The sequence below is a fragment of the Argiope bruennichi genome, chromosome X1 (genome assembly GCF_947563725.1).
Source record: "Argiope bruennichi chromosome X1, qqArgBrue1.1, whole genome shotgun sequence".
Lineage (NCBI taxonomy): Eukaryota > Metazoa > Arthropoda > Arachnida > Araneae > Araneidae > Argiope > Argiope bruennichi.
Genome location: NC_079162.1, coordinates 128,744,445 through 128,769,553, shown reverse-complemented (window position 1 = coordinate 128,769,553; position 25,109 = coordinate 128,744,445). Strand labels below are relative to the sequence as shown.

General features: G+C 31.4%; 1 protein-coding gene across 15 annotated transcripts in view; it reads left to right on the top strand.

The window, feature by feature from the left end:
- LOC129958288 (uncharacterized) overlaps positions 1-13,880 on the top strand; it is an 82,659-nt gene extending 68,779 nt beyond the window's left edge. For 14 of the 15 annotated variants that reach the window (XM_056070654.1, XM_056070642.1, XM_056070645.1 and 11 more), the window contains 8 exons: positions 718-810; positions 1,478-1,567; positions 7,476-7,565; positions 8,222-8,311; positions 8,948-9,037; positions 9,658-9,747; positions 10,402-10,491; positions 13,347-13,880. In XM_056070654.1, coding sequence (XP_055926629.1) covers positions 718-810; positions 1,478-1,567; positions 7,476-7,565; positions 8,222-8,311; positions 8,948-9,037; positions 9,658-9,747; positions 10,402-10,491; positions 13,347-13,675 — 962 coding nt within the window. In that variant the 3' untranslated portion in view covers positions 13,676-13,880. The remainder of the gene's footprint in view (positions 1-717; positions 811-1,477; positions 1,568-7,475; positions 7,566-8,221; positions 8,312-8,947; positions 9,038-9,657; positions 9,748-10,401; positions 10,492-13,346) is intronic. The other variant, XM_056070656.1, reaches the window with a different exon arrangement.
- The last annotated feature ends 11,229 nt before the right edge of the window (positions 13,881-25,109 follow it).

The following is a 25,109-nucleotide window of genomic DNA, read 5'->3' as shown; positions in this document are numbered from 1 at the left end:
TTAATGTTGAAATTTAATAATAACTGAAATTCCGTAGTAGATTTCAATACAAAAATAACAAATTTTAAAACACAAATGATTGTGAATTCGTTTTGTTTTTTGTTCCTTATACATCTATACAAAGGAAATAATAACTTTCAATGCAAATCGTATTCAATTTTTAGAAATAATTCAAAAACCTTTCCATTAGTACAGGAAATTAATGCATCAACAATGGAAAATGATAGGAGTAATAAATTTGAATTTAGGTCTCATGAGGACAACGATAACTGTGTCTAATTCTTGATGAATCTTCCATATCCAACAAGTCGGAAAGGAAATGATAGATGTAATAAATTTGAATTGATGTCACATGACGATAACGATAACTGAGTCTAATTCTTGTTGAATCTTCCATATGCAACCAGTCAGAAATGAAACATTTGCTTTAATTTGAAAGTTACAACATATTTATACACATATAAAGTTTGTTATTTATTCTCTGTCACGTAAAATTCTCTTTTTTCTTTTAAGATAGTATTTGAAATAGAAGTCTATTTTTTCTTTACACTCTATGATATTCCTTTTTTCCGAGTATACTGTGAGTTTGAATTTTAAGAAAGACAATTGTTGTGCAATGAGGAATTCTTTTAAAATATATTTATCAGTCAAATTTATTCATTTTATCTAAATTACTTAGAGAAATGAATTACATTTAATTGGTGCATTATCTTTTAGTTGCCAGTAGAGATCAGAGAATCGACCAAACGTTCCACCGTTGTCCCCCTACGGAATACGAAAATGATCCGACCTTGCCTCATCAGTACTTTGGTATGTTGTAAATTAATGTTGAAATTTAATAATAACTAAAATTCCGTAGTAGATTTCAATACGAAAATAACAAATTTCAAAACACAGATGATTGTGAATTAGTTTCGTTTTCGGTTCCTTATAAATCTATAGAAAGGAAATAATAACTTTCAAAGCAAATCGTTTTCTATTTACAGAAATACTTGAAAACCCTTCCATTGGTACAGCAGATTAATCGATTAACAAAGGACAATAATAGTCCTTTGTTAATCGATTGAAATTGAAAACTTGAATTGATGTCATTTCATGATAACGGTAACTGAGTCTAATTCTTGTTGAATCTTCCATATTTAACAAGTCAGAAATGAAACATTTGCTTTAATTTGAAAGTCACAACATATTTATATACATATAAAGTTTGTTATGGACAAATTTATTCTCTGTCACGTAAAATTCTTCCTTTTTTTTTAAAGATAGTATTTGAAATAGAAGTCACTTTTTTCTTTACCCGCTATGCTATTTCTTCTTTCCGAGTATTCTGCAAGGGTTGAGTTTGAATTTTAAGAAAGATATTTGTTGTGCAATGATAAATTCTTTTCAAAATATATTTATAAATCAAATTTATTCATTTTATCCAAATTATTTAGAGAAATGAATTGCATTTAATTTCTGCATTTTCTTTTTGTAGGTAATAGACATCAGAGAATCGACCAAGCGTTCCACCGTTGTCCCCCCAGAGAAGATGAAAATGACCCGCTCTTGCCTCATCAGTACTTTGGTATGTTGTAAAGTAATGTTGAAATTTAATAATAACTGATATTCTGCTGTAGATTTCAATACGGAAATAAGAAATTTTAAAACACAGATGATTATGAATACTAGTATCGTTTTTTGTTCCTTATACATCTATACAAAGGAAATAATAACTTTCAATGTGTAATTCTCTTCGAATAATTACTCATTTCTTTCTGGTGAACACCATTTTATTTTCGGACACGTTTTTTGTGCCACTTCATGTAGCCTATTACAGATTAGGACACCTCTCACAATCGGGTGCCACGTCTAGGTGCTAGCATCGTTCTTACATACTCTACGTTCTGATACAAAAAAGGAATTAACAGAACTTTGTACTCGACAGATACGCCATCTATCGGCCTGAAGCTGTAACATTCTTCCCACCTTGAAACCCCAGGGTTTCAAGAGATTACTATGTTCAATAACATAAACAATATTACAACATTTACACAAATCTAGTAAAAAACACACAAGAAACATAATAATAAATATCTCTAAGAAATAACAAATAAAAACTTACAAATTACAAAATTAAATATTACAAACTAATTATGTTCCATTGGCAATACACAAATTTTAGAAATGGCTCTTTTACAAGTACTAGACTGCATTTTAATCTTAACAACACGAATTTTCTTATCATCACCATAATAAATTTTAATTATCCTACCCATAGCCCATTTATAACAAGGCAAATTGTCTTCGATAAATAACACTAAATCTCCTAACTTTACATTATTTTTGTCAAACATCCATTTAGATCTCTGTTGTAATTGACTTAAATAATTACGATGCCAAAATTTCCACATATATTGTACAAGTCTAGTTATCTTTTGCCATTTCTTGAGATGACTTTCTTTTAAATTTGTCAAATCAGAAACAGTTACTATATAAACAGCTTTAAAACAAAAACATACAAAATTATAAATATAAATTTTCTGTAAAGCTTCTTTACGCTGAGCCTTATTCTTAATATAAAACGGCCCACAGAAATCGGCACCAGCACAATTAAAAGCAAAATCTGGAGACACTCTTTCCTTGGACAAATCGCCCATGATTTGAGTAGGTGCAATTGGTTGGGCTTTGAAATAAATGATACATTGATGAACGATTTTTCTGCTGCTATTGCGTCCATTTAGAGGCCAAAATTTTTCTCTAACAAGATATAGCAAGGAAGAAGCACCAACATGTAAATATTTATTATGAAAATGTTCTATTATAATTAAAGTTAATCTATGGCTTTTTGGCAAAATTATTTGATGATTTTTATTAAAATTAAAATTACTATTACCCAACCGTCCTCCGACTCTTAACAATCCTTTAGAATCCAAGAAAGGATTCAAAGTTTTTAATTTACTACCAGGAGGCCACACAGTGGTGTTTTTGGAGACTACTGACGTCTTTGGCAAACTCTTGGATTTGGACATTTTTAATTAAAAATGTCTCTGCATAGTTTAATTCCTCAGCATTCAGTGGACATGTTATCTTCACTGCTTCTTTTAGGTTCTTGACAACCTGAAAACATAACTTAAAATACGAACAATTTTACTATAATTATTACTTATATCTAATATACACTGTAAAAAACAAGAATTATTACAAATGGAAAGATTAATCATAGGATCATTACTCAGTTCAGAGTTCTTCGCAGTTCTTTTCACTTCAAGAAGATATTCATCATCTGAGACACCAGGATCGTCATTGAAGTTTGGACAGCTACTAGATGAAAGAAAAGACGATCCATTCCACCAAATGTCCAACTGTTGGATCTTTGAAGGGAAAACTCGTGATATCAAGTCCGCAGGATTCTCAGTAGTATTTACATAATGCCATTGGAAGTTCTTAGTATAATCTTGAATCCTAGCGACTCGATTAGCCACAAAAGTTTTCAACGATGTAGGTGGAGTTTTGATCCAAGCGAGCACCACAAAGGAGTCCGAGTACAAATGTTCTCCATCAATGTCTAGTTGCAAGGATGACAGAACCTTAACGGTAAGCTTGGAAAGCAGATCCGCTGCACACAGCTCCAAACGTGGGATACTAATTTCTTTGATGGGAGCCACTCGAGATTTGCTGCATAAGAGTGACACCTTTATCTCACCAGACCTTGACAAAGACCTGGTGTAGACAGCACAACCATATGCATTTTTCGAAGCATCTCCGAAGCCTATCAGGTCTACTTTCAGAACTTTAGAACATAACACATGACGATCTATGTTTACATTTTTCAATTGACTCAGTTCAGAACTAAATTTTTCCCACTCTCTATTTAAGTGTAAGGGAACTTCATCGTCCCAATCAATTCTCAAAATCCACAACTTCTGCAAGAACATCTTCGCTGTGATTATCAAAGGTCCTAAGAGGCCTAAAGGATCAAACAATCTGGATATGTCCGATAGCATTGTTCTTTTTGTTGCAGGTCTCACAATTTTTTGAACACTAAAACTAAATATATCCTTTTCAGGATTAAATTGTAATCCCAAAGTTTTTAAAGTTGCTGAGTTAGGATTATCGAAATTGTATTCTCGGTCCAACGTTGGAACATTTTGTAACAAAACAGGATTATTTGAGCTCCACTTGTGAAGCTCCATACCAGCTGATTTTAACAAATGTATTAACTGATCTTGTAGTTCAATGGCAGAAGATAAATCCTCGGTACCACTGAGTATATCGTCGACGTAAAAATCTTTGCCAGCAGCAGCGGCTAAAGGATAATTGTCCTGCTCATCACAGCATAATTGTTTTAGTACTCTGGTTGCCAAGTAAGGAGCGCATTTGGTCCCGTAGGTAACAGTGAGCAACTTAAATACACGTAATTTCTCTTCCTCTAAATCCTTCCATAAAATACATTGTAAATCACACTGTTCTGGAGGTATCCAAATTTGACGATACATCTTTTTTATATCAGCGGTGAAAACTATAGAATGTTTTCGAAATCTCAACAAAATAGCGAACAAATCATCTTGGACAACAGATCCTGAATACAAATTATCATTAAGCGATTGTCCAGATGACGTTGCCTCTGATGCGTTAAAAACAACGCGTAATTTTATAGTACTACTTTCTGGCCTAAAAACGCCATGATGAGGCATAATGTACCTTGGAGTTTCGCAAGTTGCCTGCATATGCCCCAAATTCTCATACTCAGTTAAAAATTCGCTGTATAGTTGCTTATACTCTGGTTCTCTCTTCAAACGTTGCCAAAGTGAATTAAATCTTTTAGTAGCAATGTGTTTTGATTCGCCTAAACATTGCGGCACTACCAATAGCTCAATTCCCTTTTCAAAGCTTCTGCTTACGTTCGAAATTTTCGTTTTTATGATCGAGTTAATAACAGAAGAAGATTGATTTAGTCCAGAAACCACGATGTTTCGTCTTTTTTATTTCAAATTCAGTTTATCGGCTAACCGTTTTGAAATGAAATGACTCATACTACCAACATCTAGTAACGCACGTGCACTCATAAACATTCCTACATTATTTTCAATCATCACATGTGCAGTACTTAATAAAACCATTTTGTTTAGATTTAAGTTGGTAGCAGTGAATGAATGCGTACTGTTCGCAGGTGACTCATTCGTCAGTTGTGAAGAATTATGACTAGGATTTTCAATTCGCGGAACGAATACATTTGACCTTGGATTTAATCCGGCGTTAGCATTTTGCGAACGAGTTTCAGTTTCGCTTTGAGTATCTCCCAAGTGCAAAAGAGTGTTATGTCGTTTTTTGCAAATGGAACAATTGGATTTTAAATAACAGTTAGCAATTTTATGTTGATTTAAACAATTAAAACATAATTGCTTATTTTTAACGACCTCTATTCTCTCATTAACAAGCATATTTTTGAACACAGGACATACATTCAGGGAATGATTTTCATTAGATTTACAAATTACACATTTCGGAGTTTTAACTTCCACTACGAATGCTTTTTGTGGACTATATTCTTTACGATATTTTTGAGAATGGTTTACAACTTGCGGTCGTGAAAACACATTACTATCGTTTTTGAATTTTGACGATACATAAATATCGCAATGCCTGGCCAAATCTGGTGGCACATAGCAAGATTCTCCTTGTTTCAAGTCAATATGAATTTGTAGTTCACGATCTAATGAATCAAATATTTTTTCGGAAACCATGAGTTCACAAACTCCCTTAAAATCATTTACCTTTCTTAATTGACAATAATAATCAAAGGCTGCACTAAGTCGCGATGCAAGCTGGATATAGCTTTCGTTTGGGCGTTTTTTCGCTTTACAGAAATTATTTAAAACTTCTTGTGGGGTGGATTGAAATTCTTTTAACACTAATTCCTTTAATTTGTCATACATGCACAATTCATCCTCATTTAAATATATCATTAAATTAGTAACTTTTTCGCCTAAAATATTTAATAGGATCTCTGATTTGAATTGTTCTGGGACATTTTTGGTTTTGAAAGCTCTTTCAAGCGATTGGAAAAATAAATTATACGACTCTGCTCGTGTAGGAACAGGAATAGTTAAAGTTTTGACACTTTTTATCAAACTTTCTAAGCTAAAATTAGAATTAGAATAGCTATTTGTTACATTAACCTTTTGTGTTACATCTTTTTGTAAATTCGCAAGCTCAAGTTGTTTTTCTAATTGCGCGAGTTTAAGTTTTTCCAATTCTACTTTCTGTGCTTCATTTTTCTCGTAATCTTTTTTCTTTTCAATTATTGACTCAACCACAGTTTTTACGAATTCATAATTATCTTTATAGATCTCGCTCTTTTCAATTAAATCTTTAATAGTAACTACTTTGGCACCGGAAGGAATATCAATTTCTAGTTCCTCGGCAACTTCAATTAATTCACTCTTTTTAAGTTTTGAAAGCATTTTGAAAAGAGAACTCTGAATATATGCAACTCATAAAAACGAAACTAATACACAAATTTAGAAAACAAAAGTGTACTCACAGTTACCCTGAAACCAAAACGGACATAATAATCCAATCATCGGATAGTCCAATCATAGGAATTTACACTTTATATCCATTGGATATCACTCTAAACGATTCAGAAATCACTGAGAACAATTTCAAGTAAACACACGCAGCAAAACAGAAACACTTGCCGACTTCTCAAAACTCTCGATGGTTCAATACTGCGTAGTCGACGGACCACTTAATGTAATTCTCTTCGAATAATTACTCATTTCTTTCTGGTGAACACCATTTTATTTTCGGACACGTTTTTTGTGCCACTTCATGTAGCCTATTACAGATTAGGACACCTCTCACAATCGGTTGCCACGTCTAGGTGCTAGCTTCGTTCTTACACACTCTACGTTCTGATTCAAAAAAGGAATTAACAGAACTTTGTACTCTACAGATACGCCATCTATCGGCATGAAGCTGTAACACAATGCATATCGTTTTCTATTCATAGACATAAATGAAAAAGCCTTACATTAGTACAATAGATTAATGCATTAACAAAGGAAAATTATAGGTGATATAAATTTGAATTGATGTCAAATGATGGTAACGATAACTGAGTCTAATTCTTGGTGAATCTTCCATATTCAAAAAGTCAGAAATGAAGCATTTGCTTTAATTTGAAAGTCACAAAATATTTATATTTATATAAAGTTTGTTATGGACTAATTTATTCTCTGTCCCGTAAAACTCTCTCTTTTTTTTATGATAGTATTTTAAATATAAGTGACTTTTTTCTTTACCCTCTATGATATTCCTTCTTTCCGAGTATTCTGCAAGGCTTGAGTTTGAATTTTAAGAAAGATATTATTTTTGCAGTGAGAAATTCTTTTTAACATATGTTTGTATGTGAAATTTTTGAGTATGCCATTTTATCCAAATTATTTATAGGAATGCATTACCTTTAATTGTTGGCTTATATTTTGTAGCTAATAGGCGTCAGAGAATCGACCAAGTGTTCCACTGTTGTCCCCCTCGAGAAGACCAACATGGCCCGGACTCGCCTCATCAGTACTTTGGTATGTTGTAAAGTAATTGCGAAATGTAATAATAACTGAAATTCCGTAGTAGATTTCAATACGAAAATAAGAAATTTTAAAACACGGATGATTGTGAATTATTTTCGTTTTCTTTTCCTTATATATCTTTACAAATGAAATAATAATTTTCAATGCAATTCGTTTTCTATTTACAGAAATAATTGAAAATAGTTTAACAGCAGGTTAATGGATTAACAATGGAAAATGATAGATGTCATGAATTTGAATTGATGTCACATTACTGAGTCTAATTCCTGTTGAATCTTCCATATCGAAAAATTCAGAAATGAGACACTTCCTTTAATTTGAAAGTCACAACATATTTAAAGTCACAACATATTTAGACACAAATAAAATTTGTTATGGACTAATTTATTCTCTGTCACGTCAAATTCTCTTTTTTCTTTTAAGAAAATATTTGAAATAGAAATCACTTTTTTTAAAGATTTCTTTACCCTCTATGATATTCTTTCTTTTCGAATATTCTGAAAGGCTTGAATTATAATTTTAAGAAAAATAATTGTTGTGCAATGATCAATTCTTTTTAAAATATATTTATAAGTCAAATTTATTCATTTTATCCGAATTATTTAGAGAAATGAATTACATTTAATTGCTGCATTTTCTTTTTGTAGCTAATAGACATCAGAGAATCGACCAAGCGTTCCACTCTTGTCCGCCTCGAGAAGACGAACATGGCCCGGACTCGCCTCATCAGTACTTTGGTATGTTGTAAAATAATTGTGAAATGTAATAATAACTGAAATTCCGTAGTAGATATCAATACAAAAATATCAAATTTTAAAACAGATGATTGTGAATTAGTTTCGTTTTTGGTTCCTTATACATGTATACAAAGGAAATTACAACTTTGAATGCAAATATATTTGTATTTGTAGAAATAATTGATAACCCTTCCATTAGTACAGCAGATTAATGGATTACAATGGAATATGATAGGTGTAATAAATTTGAATTGATATCACATGACTGAGTCTAATTCTTGTTGAATCATCCACATTCAACAAGTCAGAAATGAAACATTTGCTTTAATTTGAAACTCACAACATATTTAGACACAAATAAAATTTGTTATGGCCGAATTTATTCTCTGTCACGTAAATTTCTCTTTTTTCTTTTAAGATAGTATTTGAAATAGAAGTAACTTTTTTTAATGATTTTTTTAACCCCTATGATATTCCTTCTTTCCGAGTATTCTGAAAGGCTTGAATATGAATTTTAAGAAAGATAATTGTTGTGCAATGATAAATTCTTTTCAAAATATACTTTTAAGTCAAATTTATTCATTAAAATTATTTAGTGAAATGATTACATTTAATTGCTGCATTTTCTTTTTGTAGCTAATAGACATCGGAGAATCGACCAAGCGTTCCACTGTTGTCCCCCCAGAGAAGATAACAATGACTCGGGTTCGTCTCATCAGTGCTTTGGTATGTCGTAAAGTAATTGTAAAATGTAATAATAACTGAAATTCCGTCGTAGATTTCAGTACGAAAATAACAAATTTTAAAACATAGATGATTATGAATTAGTATCGTTTTTTGTTCCTTATACATCTATACAAAGGAAATAATAACTTTCAATGCATATCGTTTTCTATTCATAGACATGATTGAAAAACCCTTACATTAGTACAATAGATGAATGCATTAACAAATGAAAATTATAGGTGTTATAAATTTGAATTGATTTTACATGATGGTAACGATAACTGAGTCTAATTCTTGTTGCATCTTCATATTCAACAAGTCAGAAATGAAACATTTGCTTTAATTTGAAAGTCACAACATATTTATATACATATAAAGTTTGTTATGGACTATTTTATTCTCTGTCCCGTAAAATTCTCTTTTTTTTAAAGATAGTATTTGAAATAGAAGTGACTTTTTTCTTTACCCTATGTGATATTCCTTCTTTCCGAATATTCTGCAAGGCTTGAGTTTTAATTTTAAGAAAGATAATTGTTGAAGTGAAATTTTTGAGCATGTCATTTTGTCCAAATTATTTATAGAAATACATTACCTTTAATTGTTGCATTATCTTTTTGTAGCTAATAGACATCAGAGAATCGACCAAGCGTTCCACTGTTGTCCCCCTCGAGAAGACCAAAATAGCCCGGACTCACCTCATCAGCATGTTGGTATGTTGTAAAGTAACTGTGAAATATAATAATAACCGAAATTCCGTAGTAGATTTCAATACGAAAATAGCAAATTTCAAAACACAGATGATTGTGAATTAGTTTCGTTTTCGGTACGAAAATAACACATTTTGAAACATCCTTATGCATCTATACAAAGGAAATAATAACTTTCAATGCAAATCGTTTTCTATTGACAGAAATAATTGAAAAGAGATTAGCAGCAGATTAATTGATTAATAATTAAAAATAATAGCTGTAATATATTTGAATTGATGTCACATGACTGAGTCTAATTCCTGGTGAATCTTCTACATCGAACAAGTCAGAAATGAAACACTTGCTTTAATTTGAAAGTCACAACATATTTAGACACAAAAAAATATTGTTATGGCCTAATTTATACTCTGTCACGTAAAATTCTCTTTTTTCTTTGAAGATAGTATTTGTCACTTTTTTTAAAGATTTCTTTACCCTCTATGATATTTCTTCTTTCCGAGTATTCTGAAAGGCTTGAATTTGAATTTTAAGAAAGATAATTGTTATGCAATGTTAAATTCTTTTAAAAATATATTTATAAGTCAAATTTATTGATTTTATCGAAATTATTTATAGGAATGCATTACCTTTAATTGTTGCATTTTCTTTTTGTAGCTAATAGACATCAGAGAATCGACCAAGCGTTCCACTCTTGTCCGCCTCGAGAGGACGAACATGGCCCGGACTCGCCTCATCAGTACTTTGGTATGTTGTAAAATAATTTTGAAATGTAAAAATAACTGAAAATCCGTAGTAGATTTCAATACGAAAATAAATTTTAAAACACAGATGATTGTGAATTAATTTTGGTCTCGGTTCCTTATATATCTATACAATGGAAATTACAACTTTGAATGCAAATAGTTTTCTATTTGTAGAAATAATTGAATACGAAATAGAATAATTCAATACGAAATAACAAATTTTAATACTGAGATGATTGTGAATTTTTTTCATTTTTGATTCCTTATACATTTATATAAAGCAGACAATGACTTTTAATGTAAAAATATTGTAAATGAATGCCAAAATGAGCTCTCATGCTCGTTGTAGTAATAATGAAGAATCTAATATAACCTTTTGTGGAGACTTATCGATAGTAATAATAATAATATGATACTGTATTATCTCCTTTTTTGTGCTTTTGGCATATTTTTTTCAGGACTAAAGTTATTTCTGACTTTCTGCAATCAAGATATAGAAAAAAATACACTGATTATCATTTTGTGAATTCTTTATAATGAAATTAAAAATTATTTCCTATTCAAAAATGCTTTTGGAGTGTTTAGGCAGTGCATGTTACTTATTACTCTACTATTGAAAAAATGCGCTTATCGATTCTTATCTCCTTTTTATTGATAATTATATTGCATTAAAATGATACAAGTTTCCTTCCCTATGAATATATCCCTTGTATTGATATATGCCGTAATGAGAAATTATGTATCAAATGGGGGATATATAGACTGTTAATATGGAGTTAAAAAATAAATATAATTTTGAAATTAATTATCATTTTTTGTGTATCGCCCATGGAAAGAAATACGAGGCTTAATAAATGTTTTCAAAATTTTCTTTATAAGATTTATTTTGTATACTGAAGATTCTGTTCAAAATTCCTTTATTTGGAAAGAAAATTCATGACTGAGTAAAGTTGCAGTCAGCAGATTCCACTTTTAACCTCTTCGCATACAATGAAGGGTCTGACTGCCACATCGAAATATTAAATTTTTAATATTTAACCTGCAATCAAGTGAAAGTAGAAAGCAATATCAAATGATGAAATCAAATGAATTAAAGTAGTCAAATGAAGTAAAGTATCAAATGAATTAAAGTAGTAATGAATACTCCAAATAGGTTGTGTCATCTAACTAGGGAGTTAAATAATTTTCTAGGTATAAGGGGCTAATATTTTCTGGATATACTGCGTATTTAAACTTAGTTAAAGTAGTTGTATTGGAAATGTATAGACATAAGAAAATATTTTGTAAATACAGGATGATTATAATTAAAGTGACTATATCTAGACCTCTCTCTTCCCATGGGATTTTGATGAAACTTGGTATGCACGTTATGGACCATGGGGGAAAGATTTCTGCAATTAAAAATAGTTCAAATTTTGACCACCAGAGGGAATTTTTAAAAAATTTCTTATACAAATTAGTGAAATCTATAAAGAGACTTCCAGTCAGAGCCCGAAAATCATTCTGCGTGCCTTTGTCATTGTTAATTATGCCCTTATAGAAGAAACATCGAGTTTTACTCGTAAAACTGGGCTACCAAAGCGACAGCAATAGCTTAGCTGCATTGCGTGAATATCATCGTTTAAAGGAAATGCGAAAATAGCCTATGCCGAAGAATGGTTTGATGAAGATAATTATGAGATTTTAAGAGACTCTCCACAGGAGCGGGTGGACGTTTGGTCAGGGCGGATTTAGCGTGCACCAGATCCACTTACACGACAATTCTTTGGTAGATTCGGGTCTCGAACCCGAAACCCTCCGGTTCCAAAGCCGAGACCTTACCACCAGACCACCGCGGCCCTTACACGAGTTGAAAGCGAGCATTACAAGCAATGTTGGTGCAATCCCCCGAGGGTTTCTTCACGCTGTCATAAAAACACTATAATGCTCTTTCAACACATAATTGATGTCATTGGAACACACGCTGGGTACATTCTGTAATTTAATAAATTTTAATGATTCTGACAGATTTTTTTTGTCCTTCTTTAGGCGCCACAATTCCCACTGGGAGTTAAAATTTGAACTATTTTTTTTATATGGCCCATATAACGTATATACTTTCAGCAAAATCCAATAGGCAGATTGGACTTTAGAGGGTTTTGAATAGAATCACTTTAATTATAACTATCCTGTATACAAAGTAAGAGATATTTTGTATCAAACACTATATTTTTTACATGGGTTTCTGCATTTATTATTATTTACTATGATTTTTGATGTCCTAATAATGTTAGATAATTAAAATTAAATCTTGATAAAGCTACCGAAAAAGGGATTATTCAAAGAAGGTAACGAAAACATTTTCTGTCTATGGAAGTCATTGAAATTCCTTCTATTAGTGAATAGATTAATGGATTAAAAAAGAAAAAGGATAGATATCTTAATTTTGATATGTGATCACATGACGAGAGCGATATCTGAGTCTATAATTCTTGTCAAAACTTCCATATCCACCTAGTTAGAAATAAAACATTTACTTCAGTTTCAAAATCCAAACATATGTAGACACAGATAAAATTTACTATGGACTAATTTGTTCTTCGTCATGTAGAATTCTCTTTTTTTCTTTTAAGGTATTATGTCAAATAAACCTCACCATTTTTAAAGATTGCTTTATATCATATATCTCTATGATATTCCTTCTTACCGATTATTCTGCAAGGCTTGAATTTGAATTTTAAGAAAAATAATTGATGTTCAATGAGAAAATTTTTTTGAAGTATATTTATCAGTCATTTTTTTTAAATGCTATCTGAAGTACATCTGAATTATTTAGAGAAATCAACTATTTTTAATCTCTACATTTTCTTTTTGTAGCTAACAGAAGGCATTTGTCAAATCAAGTCCAATTTGAAACTCTTAATGGTGCATCTTCTCCAGTATTAATGGCGGATCTTCTGCCTCCACCGCCCCCGTTGATTCCAATTACTTTCGTTACTCATGAACATAACAGTATTCCAAATCTCCAGCAAACTGCCATGGAGCATCCAGTTTCGACTCCACAAGAAGCAGTTGACAGACCAAATGCTGGAATTATTGCTTTAATAAGAACGGTATTTCACAGAATAGAAGAATTTAAATCAATAATCTCACAATTTTATAGACGGTTCAGAACTGAACACCAGCCTCATAATCAAGAACAATGATGTTTTGTTAACGTCCTTATTAATGCATTAATAAGGACGTCATTTCAAAGATTGGAAGAAATAAACGCAACATTAACAGATATTTATCAACAATTCAGAGCTGCACAGCATCCTCGCCATTGAAGAAAGAGCTTATTAAGCACTTTGATGTATGAATGCTTTCATTTTCCAATACTTTATTTAAAAATAAAAAAACAAACCCTGAGGTTTTCATACTTGCGATGCATATATGTTCTGTGTACAACTTTCTGCTGGATTAAACTTGAACAACTATTGTAGAATCATGATTATAGGATAGAATACTGTAGAATTATATCACAAAATATAAATAAATATGGGAAATTATAGAACTTTTGTGTGTTTTCTGTAAAATTAATGTTAATATTTGGATAAACGATGTTCAAGAAATTTTTTAATGCACTAAATATGAATGCCAGTTTCTATGACAGACAGTTTAAGAATAAGACACGATTGTGATTTTGCCGTGATTTTTTTTTATATATATATATTGAAATTTCAATGTCACTGAGGATTTAGACCTCAAAAGAGGATTGAAATTCCTGCTGTATCATAGGCTGAAATTTAGAAGCCAGAATTTCGCAATATATAGGAACGAATATAACCATATGAATTTCCGAAAACTTGTAACAAACTGAATGATATTCGGATCGAAACTTCTAATTCTTCTTTAATCCTTATAATAAACTGTTACTAGGGCTATCTTCTGTTATTTTTTTCTTCTGATATACGGATATGCACTAGCTGAAACTTATCCAAGTTTTATGAGCGCAAATGGCAAGGAAAGTTAAAGTTGGAAAAGAGATGACACAGAAAATATCAATGTTAATCAGCTAATTTTTTTAAAGTAAAAGAAATGTTTACATCTCATGGGGCCTCGGAAAATTCTATCTCAAAGTCCCAAGAGAAAATTAGATGGTTATGTAATCAGTGGAGTAAAAAAAAACTGTTAATTTTTGGACAAAACTATTCGGTTTTGTACTTTTCCCTTCAAAAATGTTTTTCCTTGTAGATTATGTTATACCAAATTAACGGAATTAATTATTTGCACAAAAAAATGAAGCATTAAAAAAATTAAAAACAAATTAACAACTTTCATGTTCAATTTTTTGAAATCTAAATCTTTGCATTCAGTAATTGCAATGATCATTAAAACATTTCTGAATAATTTTACAGCTGAATAATTTGCTGAATATTAATTGCAAAGTACCAGTTTAATGACATATTATTAATTATATATTCTAAGTTTGCAGAGAGATAATTCTATGTGTTTGAAATCCAAAATCTACTGTTCATCTTTTTTTTCTTCTGCTTTCTCTTAACCAATGAGCGCTGTAAAAACTCAATGATGTTTGAAGTTTCTTGAAAATGATTTCACCGTGAAAAAGTAACCAAATTTTCATTCATAATACCAAAAAATGTGTTCCTAAAAATACACTACACTTAGTTCTGTGACCATACTCTCATAATACTGCAGGATCAAAAGTACCAGGATAGTTTAAAGTTTTTTAACAGTGACGATTTGATCATGGCGTCGTTTAGGGGACTATCTACAAATTGGCAAAAGCGGAAAGTTTTTCTCGTTTCACCGAAAGATGATGATTTGAAAGCTGACTTTATTCGATGTCCAGAATACTTTGCATGAATTTTCGTAAAAGTAGCACATATATTCGGGAAGATATGAAGGCATTTTAAAAATGATTTACCTGCATTTTTTGTTTTTGTTTTTGACACACGGTTTTTAACTAAATTATTTGGAATAAAATTATATAAAAATAAATCTTCAAAACGCTGGATAAAACTTTTAAATGAATATAACTAAAGTATTCGCAGAAATTTCAATATATTTGGTAAATAATTTTCAAGCGCATACATATTATATATATGCTATTGGCAATGTAGGAAACGCCGGCATCTTATAGAATACATAAGCATTTTATAGAATGCCTGGTTTTTCTAGACAAAGTATGAAATATGATAATTGTTTTATTGTTTCCCTTAGCTCTATATATAATACTTAGGCATTCTATATTGCAAATGGTATTTAGACAAAGTTAGGGGGAAAAAAAAAGATCATGATAAGGCTGTTCATTCCTCAAAAGCAAAAATGTTATTTTGAAAAAATAGTGAAAGAATGTCATTAAAAAACTTTTTTTAAAAAAATTAAAGTTGTACAAAATAAAATTTATGTCTTTTTTATTAAAGACCCCACCCCAAATGAAACTTATAGTTCCACCAAATACGGACATAAATTTATTTTGAATTGCACTTGGTTTTCTGATTTATTAGCTATCTATGACGACGAGCCGATCCTAAGGGATTACTGATGGCTGAAAGTTTCGATTAAATATTTCATTTAACTTGATCTTAATGGTTTCACCAGCAAAATAATTTTTAGTTTCGATAGTCATATAACTTATACTATAATATAATTCCCACACCTTTCTGTTTATTATGCTGTACATTCCCCTAATTCTATGTCTAAATTTTCCACTAATTTAAAAAAAAAAACACATTATTGCTATATTATTTTCAGTAATTTCAATGTTCTTATATTTTAATAAACGGAAATATCCGGTTTGAATAACGATTCCACTTTTGAAGAGAAACAGAAACCTCTCAATATTGGCATTTCTGATTTTAGCGGAAAATAAAAATTTCACTATAGCACTGGAATTTGACGATTCATATAAATTATTATTACTCAAAATTAACCCATTGCATTGGATAAACAAAGACCGATAAATATATTTTTTTATATTTTTATCTGAATAGTCACTAGCCGCATTTTACGACCAGCTGCCCCTCCACCGTAATAATAGTTGTAGTTTAGACATATCAGCTAACTTAGGTCAACTGCATTTTATCACAATAAAGGAAAATAAGATTTTAAATCATAATTAAACAATAAACATGGAACATACTGACTGATTAAATATGCTTGAAAAGTGGCGAATAAAACTGACGTAATCTGTTTTGGTTGTTAAGCGTCAGGACTGCGTTATAGTTTTAATTTGTGATATGTTTCGAAATAGGATTATGGGGATATATGATCATTGATGACTTATCTACGGATCATGAGCTTCGTGTGAAACTGAAATTGGTGAAATAGGAATAGTAGTTGAGGTTGGGCGACTTTTGAATCGATTTTCACTATTTTAAATATATAGATTTTTTTTTCGTAATACCGTTTTATAATCATTTTTTATATCTTACAAATTACCACGGCTTTTCGAATTATCTATTGATCTTGTTTTGTTTTTTTCGCCGTATTTCTGCCTAATGTTTCGGGTGGGTTTGTGAAAATTCTGTGCACAAGACTGAAGGAGACACGATGAACAAGAAAATTTATCTTCGGCTTAGCACTGCGATGTTCAGGGTGATTATAATTAAAGTTACTATATCAAAAATCGATAATCTTAAATCTACTGGTCAGAATGACTTGATATTTTAGCAAAACAATCTTGAGGCAAGGGAATTTTAAATTTTCAAAATATATGTGTGTCTTCACGCATATATTTTACAGAAGTCAATTTCTCTCGTTTTTCTATAAATACCATCTACAAAGCGCTTATTTTCTGAGCACGTAATTTTACGGTCTTCTTGCTCGTAAATATTTTTGTACATCGTTCACTTTTTACAGCACAGGCTGTCAGATGCCCAAGAAACAAAGAAGGAAAATGACTGTATCATAACTAACAAAGTTCCTGCATATGTTTTGATGTTTAAGCTTTCATCTTTCTCTGTCAGCAATTCCAAAGTGACCAAAATGTCTTCGTAAAGATGCTGTGTCTTGTTTACGGCATCGCTTCTTGAGCTCCTGAACCTTCGCGTATCCTGAACTCCTTTTAAACTTCTGCCTGTAGCTAGCTGCTTTTAGAACTTCCGAACAATGTATGGATACGGGAAAAATGAATAGCAACATTCTAACGTACCAAAAAATGGTTCTGAAGCAGCATGTAAACATACAAGATTTAACGCGAATTACAAATTCAGTTTCGGATTTTTTTTTTCTTTTTTAATTCTTTGCTGAAATCTTCATTGCCTTCTAATAATAACGCCAGCATTACACTAAATGATGTACAAAGTTGGTAAATAATATATATATATATATATATATATATATATATATATATATATATATATATATATTTCAAATTTTTAAGCACGACTGTGAAAAAAGAAATAAATCTTAACATAGTAAAATCTTTAAATTGGGTTGACATAGTAAAACCTTAAATAAATTTAAAAATAGAGCAAAATCGAGATACTGAAACCTCGGAATCCTTCATATGCTGTGGGTATTTGTAATAGTTTTTGAAATATTTACCCAAAAGAATCCTGCTAAATTCCCACGATCCAGCGGTAATCTTTTCTCACATAAGCTTGTCGAGTCCCTGTATATAATTACTTTCTCGTATACGTAGTAGTGAGAAAATAAAGTAATCATCAAAAATTCGAGATTTTGACGAATTTCCACTTTTTAGACCTCCCTGAGTTTAAAAAACACATTTTTGGAAGATCTCCGTCTCTCTGTCTGTCTGTGACAAAGATAACTCAAAACGCTTTGAGTTAGATGGTTGAAATTTGGTGTATGGTCTTAATACCAGATTTATAGATTTCTATCAAATTTTGGGCAAAATCCGCTCAGAGGAAGTTTTTCGGTCCAGAAGTTTGAATATAATTTAACAAGATAACTACAAGCCGAAAAGAGCTGGATAGTTGAAATTCGATACACAGAATTAAAATCTGAAATCTAGACACCTATCAAAGTTTGAGCCAAATCCAACAAGGGATGGACCGTCTGTGGGTCTATACTTTCAGAAACATGTAAACGTGAAAATTCAAAAACGTAATGACTTAAATATATCAAATTTGGTATGGGATTTTCTGATTACAAGTGTAGTTTTGTATTAAAATTTTGTTTCAATCGGTTGGGAATACAATTTGGAATTTCAGTAAAACACAAATTCGATTTTTGGGTACTATTAACTGCATACCAGCGATGAACCTCCGCTCATTTCACCAAGGTTGACACGATAGATTTAGTAAAAATGTTAAATTCACACCAAAGTTTAATATTTTATAACTGTTTTAGGACAATGCCATTCAAGGTTTTCACTGGTATTACACTTTTATTAGGGAATGTACGAAAAAGATTTTGGGTGACCACTTCCGCTGGTTTTGATTTATCGATTTTCTCATCATGAAGCATGAGTTTTAATGCCCTTTTTAAAATCGTCCATTTTAAATTATACAATTAGTTGGTATAAAAGTTATGGAATATTAAATAAAATTTCTTATTAGAAGAAAGCATAATTATGCTTTTGAACTGTGCTTTTAATTTGATACTGAAATTAAATTTGATACTGATATTTCATAATGATTTGAACTGCAATATTGATTTTTAACAATGCAGTTATACCGGGTGGGCAAAGTCCGTAAAAGCTTTAAAAATTCATAAAACCCATAAAATTGAGCAAAATAAAAAAAGGGTTTGCAGATTTAGCATCGATACGCCACGGAATTTCTTTTAGGTATTAAAAAAATTCAAAAAACAGCCGATAGGTGGCGCTGGTATGAACGACATAGTTGGAAATAAGCAAATGAAACAGGCGATTATAAATACTTACTCTCTTGATGCAGAATCAGTTCTCCGTTGCATGCTATGTAAGTAAGCAAGGATGCTATGTGGAAAAGATAAAGCTGTGTTGGTGAAGCTGTTTTACCTGAAACAGGAATCAGCGACTGTTGCACTGCGTAAATTCCGGCTTCAGAAAAATGTGAAGAATGGGAAAGGACCTTTAACAGGGGTAGGCCTCATAAAGCTTGTTCAGCGATTCAGAAAACTGGATATCTGGAAGATTGTGTAATGTCCGGATGACCAAGTCTAATGCAGAGACATTCGGTGCGCGTTGCAGCCGAGATGGAAGCATTAGCAGGAAGGACTAGCAGTGCACGAGAAGCTGGCAGCGCTTGGGATTACCACCATTCTCGATACGCAACATTTTTCATTGAGCTCTTAATCAGTATCCATACAATTTATAGTCTTGCCATGAACTTTTAGCATCGGATAGTGTAGAGAGAGAAGCATTTGAGAGGTTGGCTCTCTCCAAAATTAAACAAGATCCTTCCTGGGTTTTTAACATCTTGTGGACAGACGAAGCTCATTTTTCGCCCCATGGCGATGTCAAATCCACGAGTGTACGCTGAGAAACCACTGCATTCCCCCAATGTCACAGTTGTGGTGTGGGTTCACAGATTCCTTCATCACAGGACACTTTTTCTTTGAAATGCAGTATCCGGTAAATGGGTGGAAAACGGTGACAGTAAATGCTCAGCGTTATTTAACGTTACTGTCCGAAAAGGTTGTTCCATGTTGAGTGAAAAAGATGCGCTTTCTGCTGTTACTTTTATGCAAGATGAAGCAATAAGTCACACTGCTATTCCAGTCAAAGAATTCCTGATACAGACGTTCAGGTAAGAGAGAATCATTAGTAGACGTTGCAAGTTTCTTTGGCCTTCTCGGTCATCAGATATGACACCAGCAGACTTTGGCTATGGGGAAATTTAAAATCCCGGGTGTATCGATCCTCTCCATCCAATCTGTCGGAATTGAAAGATTCATTCCGCCGGGAGATGTCATGTATATAGCCGGATATGCTGCATTCTGTCGTTGCTGGATTTGTGACACGCCTGCAATGGGTAATCACTTCTGGTGGTGGACATTTTGAACACATATTACAATAAGTAATCATTTGATAACATTTGTTTTGCCTGTCTATTCTTTCATTTACATACGAAACGTCATCTATCAGCTGTTTTTTGAATTAATTTTTTTTTCTTACTTAAAAAAAACTCCGTGACTTATTGATGCTAAATCTGCAAATCGTTTTTTATTTTGCGTAATTTTACGGTTTTATGATTTTTTTAAGTTTTTACGGACTTTTTGCCCACCCGATATATTAATACAGTAATGTAAGCCTTTCTTTGTCAAAATTTAAATATCAATGGATAATTTTGTAAATAATTCGTTTATGAATTTTTAAATAAAATTTAAACATTAATACTATAATTTAAATATCTTAAGTTTCATTTGCCACATAGGTTCAAATAAGGATGGTGAACTCTGCTTTATTTATGAGTGAAAATCAACGATAGTTAACAAATTTTTGCTCTGCATGTTAAAAAGCATTTTTTCAAATGTGTTATTAAAAAGAATGCTAATTTATTTTTATTTGAGATATTCCATTATTTGGAATTACTGCCTTTCCTGCTCTTCAAATATTATTTTACATTTTTCCTGAAATATATAGAGTAAAAATGAAAAATGAAATCGATTTTGCTTCCAAGATCACTTTCCAGAAATGTTATAAATGTGGTTGCTATTTTACAGCTAGATTGTGCTGAATATACAGGCACTTCGATAATATCGATGACTCACTCAAGCCAGTGCATGTACAGTAGCCTCGGGTCCAGTGTAGCCCCATGGATGAAAGAGCTGTGTTAAAATTTTACAGCAAATAAGGAAAAACAACATCAGAAGTTTACAAAGAAATGGAAATGATTGTCTAAGTCGTACATAAGTATTCCTCTGATTTTCAGCTTTTAAGAATGGAAGGGAATCCTTTGAAGAAAAGGACAGGTTCATTTTAGTTCCCTGTTTGCTCCTCATTCATTGCATCGAGTTACATGTTGCGCCAGTTTCATTACTGCAGTTGATGAAGATTCTAATCTGTTGAAACGAATAATTGAAACTGCAGATAAAAATTGATGTTTTCAATTCGACCCAAGGACAAAACGTCAGAGTATAAAATAACATGAAACATAGTCACCGCCGTAGCAGAAACAATTTTCAGAAATCATGCATCAAGACATTGGGAATTGTTTTTTTCATTGCTTCTGGAGTGATCCATTGTGGAATTCTCCGTGAGAGCACAACAGTGACCAGACACTACAACTTAGGAGTGATGTAAAGTCTCTTTGTTCGCATGCGTCGCATTAGGACATAGCTGTTCCAAAGTAAGAATTTGGTTCTTCTGCATGACAACGTATCGGTTCATTGCACACTACCAGTGAAATAGTTTTTAGTATCAAAATAGATCTATTTGCTAGAACACCCACCCTATTCTCCTCATGTCCCACCTACCAACATTTTCCTATTTCCAAACATTAAATTTACTTTAAAAGGGAAGCATTTTAGCAACACTGAAGGCTTGCAGTGTGCTGCGACCGACAGACTGAAAAAGGTACACAATCAGGGCTTCCAACATTTTTTCAACAACTTCTATGATCGATGTAAACTTTGTATGGAGTTGCAAAGGAATGAATCTGAATATAACGGTGAAATTGAAATAAACTTCTCAGTTTGGATATGCTTCTAGTTTGTCTTATTACTTATTTAGAACACTGTGCATGTAACTTAAGATAGAGTAATCCAAAGAAATTTTAATCATTGAATCTAAGTTAAATAGTGATCAAAGTATCCTCATAAGGACTAAATTGAATAACATTTATCTCACTTTTTCTGTTGCACCTATAAGAATCTATGCTTCGAACTGAACCAAATTTTTATATAGCTTCAATTTAGATATTAAGAATACCGACAGCACATGTGGTGTCCACTAAACACCCTATGGTCCAACCGGTTTTATGACAATTTTCCCTTCTTATAACGCCAATAAGAATTCCTCTTCTTTCTAAGGTATTCCCTTATATGTTTCTCCTGAGATTCATTCAGCCGTCAGCTTTTACTATATCTAATATTTTTGCGATTTAAAAGTTGGTATTTATCCATTCATGTTCATTTGGTAAAGTATGCTTCGCATTAGTAATTTAATTGTCACTATCATTAAAACGAAATTTGGTCTCATTACGTCATTATTGCATGAAGATAACAAAAATAAAATTTTGAAAGGATAATAGCCTTAACACGCAAGTATTTTAAAAAATCTACAATATATTCAAAATTCGTCTAATATATAATTTTTGTTTGTGTGTGTATGCGCTGCCGTACCATTCATCCGATTGCGATAAAACTTAATCAACTTATTGCTTGCACTTGCACGAAGATTACGGCATGGTACAATTATTTTATGTAATATATAAAAATGAATTTTTGTTTGTTCGTATTTTATGCGCTGCTATACCATTCATCCGATGGCGATAAAACATTACCAACTTATTTCTTTCAACCTAGAAAATCCATTTTTTTCACATGGTCAGTTGTATGTTGGATGCTCACGAATCAGACAGCTAAGAAATGTATTTGTTTTGGCTGAAGACGGGGGGAAATATTATCTACTCTTAAGTATACTTGAATAATACAGTTAAGAAAAAAGAATAAATATTATTTATACTTCTCTTTTATATATCATTCCATTTCACTGAAAGTATTCATTGTCGACAAGAACATAAATATCATTGTTTCTGTCATTTCTAATTAAACAAGATAGTTATTTCAAATTTCAAATGATATTTCCAAAATTATTTCTTCAGTGGCAGCAGAAGAAATAATTTTGGCGCCGGGTTGCTGCCGCAGAAGCTAATATCAGATAAAATCTTATTATTGCATGTTTTCTCGTGATTCTTTCTAGTTTCACTCTTTGTAATCGAGTTCGAATGAAAGGCTCCTATGCAAATGTATGGCACTTGATCTTTTTCTTAAATGTTTATTTATTTCTTTATCTGACTTTCTTTACGGCTGTTTATATGCTATGTTTGTACTGCAGATGATTACTTTTACTTTGAAAGATTCAAGAAATCAAATGATGTATTTATTCAATACTTTGTAGAAAAGCAAGCACACCTTTTGGACATTAACTGATTTGAAACAGAATTATAACGTATATGAAAAAAAAAACTACATACCGAATATCATTTACCTAGCGTTTTGCATTTATGAGCTGTCGAGTTTGAATATAACAGGAGCAGACTGATTAAGAGGCAATCAACTGTTAGGCGCAGTGGACTTAAAAATTGACACCGATCTTTAAATCTTATGATAAAACCTTAAACCAGATTTCATCTATCTAACTTTTTGTTTGAGATATCTTGTTTGGATAGTCAGACATAATGTCTTCTTTAATTTAGAATTTGTCTAAAATAAAATGCAATAGCACATTCTTGGTATGGAGATACCATAACAAATTTTCATTCCTCTATTTTATTCCATTTTTGCGTTTTCACGTTCATTTAAAATATGAAACATCACTTAAATTTCAGAGTCAAATCATCTGGCGATTACCATGTTATCTTTTATGATCTATTCTACTTATATAAGGGGAGGAGAAAGTTACTTCCAGGGAAACAAAACAAACATCAACAACAAGAACAACAAAAAAGGCTAATTCCGGTGATGAAATATTTCATCATCATCAATATTATTCGTATGAAATTTTTTCACCCATACTACGTCAATTGAATTTTTTCCCAGAAACTAACCTTTATTTCTGTCATTTAAATCCTAACGTTTCATTATTTTGTTGATTTGATTAAAATAAAAAAAAACCCCAAATGTATAGTACTTTTATTATTAACAACAACAAAAAAAAAAAAAATAATCAGCTGAAAGAATTTCTATTTGATTAACAATCTCTTCCGCTTGAAAAGGAAATTTCTCCTTTTTAATGTAATCTGATAAATTCATTGACTGAAAATGTCATTCCGGGAATCGGCGTCACCAGTCATGCAAATTTTCATCTAATGTCATTAGAATCAATGCATTTCATTCACAACAAACATTTCTTATTGGCACTGAAATGGATGGGCTCAAATATAGAAGTAGGCTTTAAAATATTTTGAAAAGTAGAAAATGTTCAAATTTCTAATAAAAAATATATATTTGTATTTAAAAATGAATATTCATATCAAGATAATCTTTCGAAATGCCAATTAAAACTAGAAAACAAAAAGAAACCCATGAAACAAATGCTTTATTTTGCATTTAAAAAGTTGAGATTTACTTACATTATCCAAACTATGGGGGTCTTTTCTAAATAATGATATTTGAAGAAGTATTATTCTGCTTTCAAACGGTATTCATGGAAGAACTCAATATACCGTAAAAAACTATTTATAATTTAATCATTTATTGTAAATATTTGATAAAACTTATGAATTCTTTTTGTCCTTGTTTTAAATACTCTCAATCAAAATCAAATGAAGAAATGATATATCCATCAATATATGTAATGATTCATTAATTGGTTAGAAAATGAAGGAAAAATTTTTAACTAATTCACATTTCTTGCAAATTACAAGTGCTTTAATATAAAATCATAATTTTCTATTAATTATATTTTTTTAAGCTTAAAAGGTGTTTCACTTTACAATGGCTAGTCTTTGCACTTGTGGTGGAATGAAGATCTTAATGATCCATACAGTGGAAGCAACAGGACAACAATGTATGTTTTCG